Source organism: Aristolochia californica, unplaced genomic scaffold (genome assembly GCF_029961685.1).
Source record: "Aristolochia californica isolate CCGP_79_NKW_82.1479 unplaced genomic scaffold, dmAriCali1.0.hap1 SCAF_8, whole genome shotgun sequence".
Classification (NCBI taxonomy): domain Eukaryota; kingdom Viridiplantae; phylum Streptophyta; class Magnoliopsida; order Piperales; family Aristolochiaceae; genus Aristolochia; species Aristolochia californica.
Genome location: NW_027182279.1, coordinates 3701653 through 3710142, shown reverse-complemented (window position 1 = coordinate 3710142; position 8490 = coordinate 3701653). Strand labels below are relative to the sequence as shown.

The window sequence follows — 8490 nt, the reverse complement described above, 5'->3', positions numbered from 1 at the left end:
AGAAGGAAATGGCTTCTTGCTCAAAGACTGCATTGAATGTGTCTTAAGCTTCCCTGCAGCCATTTGAAGACCATGTATCCTGAAAGAACAGTCTGTCATCTACAAGAAACCTTCAAAAAAATGGCTGAAAGTGATATCTTTTGTGGCTGAAATCAGAGAAGATGAATTACACATTGCTTCATCTCTAAGAAGTTGCAACACCTGAGAAGAGGCAGCTGACACTTTTGTTGGCTCCTTACCAAACGATTCCACTTGGCACTTCTAGCTTGGGATTTTTTGCGAATGGAACAAACCTCGCAACAGAAGAAGGTAGAAGAAGTTCCACTACTGGTTTTGGATCAGAAACAGAAGATTTCGACCTTGAAAATGAATTAGGAAAAAGAACGGCTCTGTTCTTCCAAAAATCAAAACCAGAATGGAAACCTCAAATTTCCTTTTCTTCCAAAAAGAAATATCAAATAGGGGAGAATGCACGAAATCTGATCCGTTCCATTAGTACTAGTACTTATTTTGGAGATAAAGACACTTTTCCCCATGAATCCAACAATACTATGTTACTCTACCTATGCTTGTATTGGTCTTATTAACTTTATTTGAAAGATTCATTGGAATTCCTTTGGATCAAGAAGGAATGCATTTTGATATATTATCCAAAATGGTTAACTCTGTACATAAACCGTTTACATAGATTGGTATTAGATTGGTATGAATTTATTACAAATTCAATTTTATTAGTTAGTATAGCCCTTTTTGGAATAGTTATAGCACACTTTTATAGGGTTTTATTTATTCATCTTTTCAGAGTTTTGACCTAATTAATTCATTTGTGGAAATGGGTCCTATGAGATTTTTTTTAGATCGAATAATAAATGTGATATGCAATTTGTATATGATATTATGCATGGATCAGACATATCATGGACAATTCCTTAAAAAAAATGGTAGGTGATTCTTCCACTATAGAATTTGATAAGTGATATGTCGAGTACGTGTTTACATAATCTTCTTATGTCCTAAGAAATGATTCATCAAAACAATGAGTCACTCATTCTATTGATATGGAGACATCTGGGATCACCAAATGCTCTGGAGTTCCTCTACTCAATCCTTTTCCTTCTTGTTGTTGTTGGATATTTCGTTCATGCACATATTCTCTTTGTTTCCCAAACCTTTAGTGAGTTGTAGAGAGAGTTAGAAAGGATCAAATATTTGATGATTCCATCATACACAATTGAGTTGCAAAAACTTCTAGATAGGTATCCTACATCCAAACAGAATTCTCTATGGTTAAAGAATCTCTTTCTAGTTGCTATGGAACAATTAGGAAATTCTCTGGGAGAAATATGGGGTTCTACTTCTGGCGGCAACACGCTATTAGGTGGTGGTCCCACTTATGGGGTCAAATCAATACGTTCTAAGAAGAAATATTTGAATATTAATCTCATTAATATCATCAATCTCATAAGTATCATACCAAATCCCATCAATTGAATCACTTCTTCAAGAAATACGAGACATCTAAGTTGTCCAAGTAAAGAGATCTATTCATTGATAAGAAAAAGAAAAAAATGTGAACGGTGATTGGATTGATGATAAAATAGAATCTTGGATCACGAACAATGATTCAATTGATGATGAAAAAAGATAATTCTTGGTTCAGTTCTCCACCTTAACGACAAAAAAAAGGATTGATCAAATTCTATTGAGTCAAATTCATAGATCATGTTTAGTACAAATACGGATAATCCTTGCTCATTATCAGACAATCACTTATTCACAAACCTTGTGTGGGGCTAATAGTTTTCATTTGCCATCTCATGGAAAACACTTTTCGGTCTGCTTAGCTCTATCCCCTTATAGGGGTATTTTAGTGATAGGTTCTATAGGAACTAGACAATCATATTTGGTCAAATACCTAGCGACAAACTCCTATGTTCCTTTCATTACAGTATTCTCGAACAAGTTCCTGGATGACAAGCCTCAAGGTTATCTTATTGATGATCTCGATATAGATGATAGTGACAATCAATATTGATGATAATGACCTTGAAAACGGTAAAGGTAGGTGATTCTTGGAGAAGAGCCATCCTTCCCTTCCCGTTTCTCTCCTCTCTCTACCAAGATACCCAAATTGTAGGGGGGAGGGGGTAAGTGTTGTTGTGCCTTTCTTATGGCATAATGGGACCGATATCTCCTTATGAAAGAAGAGAAGAAGAAAAGTAGAAGAATAAAAAAAAAAAAGAGAAACCACTACAAAATAGAATGTGCCAATTCCAAGAAACTAATAGAGATAGAGATAAACATAGTGATAGATATAAAGATAACTAGTGTTTGTATTAGAGATAGACTCGGATTGTAGTCCTAATTATCTACAATCTCTATGTGTAATTCTATAAATAGTTTACACATCATCAATAATAATCACAGCAATATTATTCTTCATTGTATATTCTATATGGTATCAGAGTTTCTGATCCATTAATCAGGACCAGTCTGCTGTTAGTTTACACATGATCAATAATAATCACGACAATATTATTCTTTATTCCTATATTCTATAGAAACAAGGGGAATGGAACATGAAGACAAAAAGGGAAAATGCCCAAGCGGCATGGAGCATGAAAACAAAAAGGGAAAGATGTTTCTTCTCCTTGATAAGATAAAATCATTGTAGATTAGATTTATCATTAATTGATGTAATCCTTTTAATTTCTTATAATCTCTCCTTGAGTTTTGTAAATCTTAGTTGATTAAGGAATTTCCCAAATAATACTATAAATAGAGGTGTTGGCTGAAGAAGGAGATCAGTTAAGCCTTTTTTCCAAAATCTTGTTTGTTTGTCTTTCCCCTCTTAGATTTGTTCTCTGCCACCTCACCTCTCTTCCTCCACTTTACTTCTCTCTTCTTCCCTTCTCTCTTATTCCAGTTCTCTTAAACTCTCTCTTTCAACTTGTCCTTGCATTTTTAAGAAAAGATAAGGACATTTCACAAGTGGGTTCTTATCGATAGTTTTCAACAATGGTTTTCAATCTTTGAGAAGACCTCATCTTTTGCATTACTAGATAAGTATTATTGTACCATATTTTTCTACCATCCTTCCTTGTTGCTAACTTTGAGTTTCTATGCCTTTTTTCTATGCATTAACTTTGTTAACGACGTCTTTCAGTGTGTAACCAATGTCCATCCTTCATCATCACTTGTACTCAAAGGCAGTGTCTCAACTAGTCTTTTGGGATTAAATCACATAAAGGTGGTCATTGTTTGCAGCGATCCAATGATCATGATATCGAATGAAGCAAATTGTACTAAATATGGTTTTGTTTTCTTTATTAATATCTTGTTCTAGGCTAGTATCGCTTTAACATGAAACTTCTCCAAAGCCTTTTTTCTTTAAACAGGCAAAGATTCATGACAAAGATTTCTTCAAATTGCTCCAACAATTTTCTTCTCCAAAATTCCTCCCCTTCATGCGGATTGGCCTCTTTTTATAAGCCAAGGGTAGGCGGTAATCACCCACCTTTTCCTCTTCTAATTGATCTTTCCATCTTTGAACAAGGGTAGGTGGTTGGACTACCGACATTTTTCTCCTCCACTTGATCTTACCCATTCATAGAGAATATGTCATATGTCAAAACTTTGTTTGGTTAATATTTTGTGATTTTCAAGCTTCCATGTGTTGACTATATAGAGACTATGTGTCACTTCCTTTGCTTGGGTGACAATCTCCTAGAGTGCCACATGTTGATGATGTGCAATATCCCTAGCTTAGGTGGCAGCCTTTGCCTGGTTAGGTTTTGATAGTGGCCTCGTATAATTGGCTTCCTCTTAATCGTTAATTGAGTTCTTATCTCAATCATTGATCCAAATTTTGGTCAAGACTTCTACTTTGATAGTTGATAAACTATTAACCAAATGTCAATACTTAAACCATCAAAAGTTCCAATTTTGACTGGCATTCAGATACTTCCAATCTTGATCTTTGATCAATGTGCATGATTTAGACCTTTTGTTGGTGTTCTATTTTTAGTGATCAATTTTTATGTCTACACGAAGAAATATTATATATTTTACCTTCTTATATGTCTAGGTACTCTTTACGTGAGGATGTTACACACCTTTACGACAAATTCGACAAACTAATTAGTGTAGAACTACAATGTCAAGTTTCTTCCTATTCTTTTCTTGGATTTAAAAAAAAAAAATCACCCTTTTTTTAGGTGGAAAGATGCCCAAGAGTCCAATAGCTCAAACCTAAGGTGAGATAAACAAAGTACTCATTGAGCAACATGTGTGCCCTTTGCTAAAGTTGAGTGTAAGGTAGGTGAGTAATTGGGCTTGAGAAGGCATCTCCTTTTACACTTTGGATCATTTCCATACTAGGTCATCACTACAACCATCTACAAATTGATGAAAGCATGTTAGGCCACCATTTGACATTTTTTGTGCCTCACTAATTGACACATTTGACATCAAAATTGGACAATTCAGCTATTTCGTTAATTCCTCGAAATTAGAAATTTTTTTGTGTGTTTAAGGCAAAAGGTGACGCACAACAATACAGAAGACAGAAGAAATCTAAACAGAAAAGCATAGAGAAGATTTTTCATGTTCATGCTTTAAACTCTTGCACTGGAGTTCTAGAACTTTATTATGTAAACAGAAAATTATGGTGAGAAAGAAAGAAACAGTTAAGGTTAGTATTTAAATTAATAAATTCACCCAACTATATCGATACGATAATATATTTTATTGACATCTATGCAAAAATCAAAATAGGACTTAGTTGGGCCATGACGAGGAAAAAGAAGTAAAAGAGAAAGAATTGATAAAACAATTAATTGTTTTTAATTTAATTATTTTTAAGTTAACAAATTAACTTTTTTACTGTTCATAGATTGTCCATTAATCGAGATTTCTTAAATTAACGCCGACCATATCTGGCGATCGACACGTCCTGATGCACTGTGGACTTTACTCGTGGGCCCACCTGGATCCGCCTTTGTCCTTGTTTGTGCCACGTGCCGGTCAATGTGGAGACCGACATTTTGCCTACCTGCTCCCTTAATTAAAGCTTTTGTTTAAGTGAGGATTTCTTTGTCCGAGCAAGCAATCAATCAGGGGTCCGTTTCTTATGGTCCAACAGTGGGCTCCATCACGTCCAAGCTTCGAATTTAATGATTCCGCAGTGTGTCGCCTGCCACGACATGGAGACGGACCGAATCGGTCACCTTAACAGATCCTCGTCGTCTCTTCCTGTGACACGTGGCAGTGGAAGTTCTTTCTCTTTAAAAACTGCAAACTAACCGCTCTCTGTCTCGTCTCGCCCCGGCGACGGGTTTCTCAAAGCAGGGAGCGTCTCTGACTCTGCTACTCTCGCAAGTTTCCTCCGAAAATCGAAACTGAAAGTCTCTCAGGTTTGTGGTTTTCTTTTTGCGAAGTCTTGTGCACTGAGCGATCTCGTAGCTGATTCTCGAAATGTTCGTGAAAAAGCTCGTCGACATGGCTACTAAGAAGGTATGATGATCTCAGTGTCAGTCGTTCTTCGTTTCGATTTTCTCTGAGAGGTCTGGTTTTTTAGTTGGTCGGTTCTTTCTTGCCTGCGTAGTTTTGAGTAGAGCATCGATTAGCATTTAGTGTTTTACTGGTGGATATTTGCATATTCTCGTTGCTGTCTTCTTACTGGTGGATTTGTTCGGACTTTTGAAAGCCTTTCACCGGAAGAGTTTTGGTACGGCGAAATGTCTGCTTTAGTTTGTTTTGATTAAGGATCAACACTGATCTCCTTGTATAGTCATTATTCTTAACTGCCGAGTCAGAAATATGACTAGATCGACTACAAAAAAGTATTTAATCTGGCAACTGACCTTGTATTTTATCGGATCATATATTTCGCCTTTTGACAAAAAAAAAATCATCATTTGTTTCACCATTACGAAGAAAGACTAGAAAGTGTTATCTGCTTGTATGCTTCTCCGGTAGATCGTTGTACATGGCTCTTATTGGTCGCCACCCGCCATTAGTGCTTCCGACTGGGGTCTCATTGTGTACCATCGGTTTTGCAGCCGGGTTCAAGTATAAGCAGTTTGAGAGCTGACGATGTTGATCCGCGTCTTGTTTTCCACTATGGTATTCCAGCAGGATCCGGCACCTTAGCTTATGATCCAATTCAGAAAATTCTTGCAATTGCTACCAAGTAAGTTTACTGACAATCGTCACTTCGTTTTGAACAGTTCGGGAATATTAATTTGTTTTTTAAATCAAAAGTATTGTGAACTTATTTCAAATTCAAGCTTTGATTTCTGAATATCATTCTACTCCACATAGCATTTTTATTGCTTTTTAAATCAAACGACATTTATTTTGGATGACTCACGGTGCACTAGTCAAAATGTGTACAAAATTAAGATATCTCTCTGTTCCTTATGCCAGAGATGGACGAATCAAATTATTTGGGAGGGACAATACTCAAGCCCTACTAGAATCTAGCGAATCAGTGCCAAGCAAGTTTTTACAGGTGTTTGCTTAATTCTGCTCATGGTTGTTTCTATTGCTTGAACAGAGGTTTCATATATGCTACAAATGGGACGTACCCTGTTATAATAATTACACCATGAAAATTAAAATATTCTATTGTTACAATCTGATCATTTAAGCTGCTTCTACCGCTAACAAAAATTTCTTCTCCTCATGTCTGTATCTAGATGTTCAGTCTTCTTGCTGGCTTGAGCAGCTCTTTAGTTTGAGAATAATTTTTAGAATGCTTGATATACTGATGCATCAATTGCCTTTGATCTTCCAGTTCTTCGAGAATCGAGGCATCCTCCTGAATGTGAATCTTCTAAACCACATTGAGGTAAGTCCTAAACTATTAAAGACTGAACAGAATTGCCGTTTTATTCTTCTTTCAATAGATGAAATTTTTTTTTGGTTTTTACTTACTGTCAGTTTATGCTATCAAAATTTATCATGTCTTCTACTGATTACTGTCATATCAGACTGACATTTATCCTATTGAATTTCATGTAGCTGGATTTTCTCATGTTTGAGTTTATTACAATCATACCTAACATGTGGTCATAGGTGTGTGGGCATATCAGAAAATATATAAATATTTAAATGGATGAAGGGGTACATCGCAACAACATGTACATTTATGATTTTTTTTGTTCTGAACATCTTTTATTATTTGTATGCAAGGGAAGCATCCAATGCTATGGTATTCTAGTTGCTAACAAGATAATAGCTCAACCTAAATTTTCATTTTTTTGAGATTATACAAGCTAATCAAGCGACTTGATTTGGTTATTTCATTTTTAATGTTTGGTTATTTCATTTATGTACTCACTTCAGGTCTGGGATATAGAAAGAAAACAGCTGGCTCATATTTGTGACTTCAATGATGAGATCACCTCATTTACGATTATGCAACGATGTTCCTTCATGTAAGTAACTAGACAGTTACATACGATTTTTAATATGAGAATGTGCAATCAATGTTGACAGAAAATAATGAAAGAGAACCTGGATCAATTATCAGGTATGTTGGAAATGCTTCTGGCAATGTGTCAGTTTTAAGGCTTGATCAAGAACCACTAAATTTGGTAAACATGCAGTACAACATTCCTATATCAGCGTCTCGTGGTGAGAACATCTCCTACTTTAGCCTTCCTTCCCCAATTTATAGTACGTTTTATGAATTTAGCCATTATCAGTGCTACCCTAGCTAAATAGGGAATCTTTAAAACTTTGTTTCTGCAAATCTAAAAAACAACAGGTATGTTTCTGTATGCAGGATTCTTTATTATGATACTTTCATGTTGATACTTAAAATTTTCTTCACTCACAAACTATCTCCAGCTATGCATCTGAGTTGTGTCTCAGTTATTTCGTTCTTCGATGGGAAAAAAAAAAGAATGAATGAAAGAAGAACACTTTGTATCTGTTTTGCATCACAAATGTATCATTAATGCAAATGAAATGAATCTAACTTCTGAAGTAGACACTTTACTCCAAAAATGGAATCATTGAATCGGTAACGCATAAAATTCTCTTCTGGCTACAAAACTTTCAGAAATTGATCATTTACCCTGTGCAGTTATCCAAAGGAGATCAGTTATCAACGCAATCAGGTAAATGTGGACTGTCCCACTGCTTGGTCACCGCTTCCAATAGGTCAATTATGGTTTTTTTATGGCAGTTCAAGGGAAAACTCAGGGTCAACTAGCAGTGTGATCATCAGGGACTCCTACTACTTGCCATCTTGTTTGCTCTACTCATTGTAGCCAGCGTGAGTCCATAGTTACACAATGAATGGCCTTCCCAGGGTTTAGGCTTCACAACGATAAGTGCATCATACACCTCATTGTTGGATGGAACTTAACAGTCTTTATCAACTAGACCTCTAGGAACGATACCTCTCCCCCTCTTCTTGGTGTACTTTGATGAGATCAAGGATATATGTAGAACCTCACTATCACATGGCTTCACACT

At 35.9% G+C, this 8490-nt stretch overlaps 1 protein-coding gene across 1 annotated transcript; it reads left to right on the top strand.

Annotated features, from left to right (window-relative positions):
• Positions 1 to 5371: 5371 nt before the first annotated feature.
• LOC137939446 (uncharacterized) lies at positions 5372 to 7727 on the top strand. Its single transcript, XM_068784711.1, has 6 exons — positions 5372 to 5514; positions 6063 to 6193; positions 6430 to 6514; positions 6800 to 6853; positions 7351 to 7442; positions 7538 to 7727. Exons 1-6 carry the CDS (start codon positions 5476 to 5478, stop codon positions 7725 to 7727), a joined length of 591 nt encoding a protein of 196 aa, XP_068640812.1. The 5' UTR covers positions 5372 to 5475.
• Positions 7728 to 8490: the final 763 nt, after the last annotated feature.

What these genes read in the sequence shown, in the direction of transcription:
- LOC137939446 (XM_068784711.1), top strand. Translation starts at nt 5,476, where the DNA reads ATGTTCGTGAAAAAGCTCGTCGACATGGCTACTAAGAAG. An exon ending in ATTCTTGCAATTGCTACCAA is followed by an intron (nt 6,194 to 6,429) that starts GTAAGTTTACTG and finishes TCCTTATGCCAG; the next exon opens with AGATGGACGAATCAAATTAT. An exon ending in TGCCAAGCAAGTTTTTACAG is followed by an intron (nt 6,515 to 6,799) that starts GTGTTTGCTTAA and finishes TTGATCTTCCAG; the next exon opens with TTCTTCGAGAATCGAGGCAT.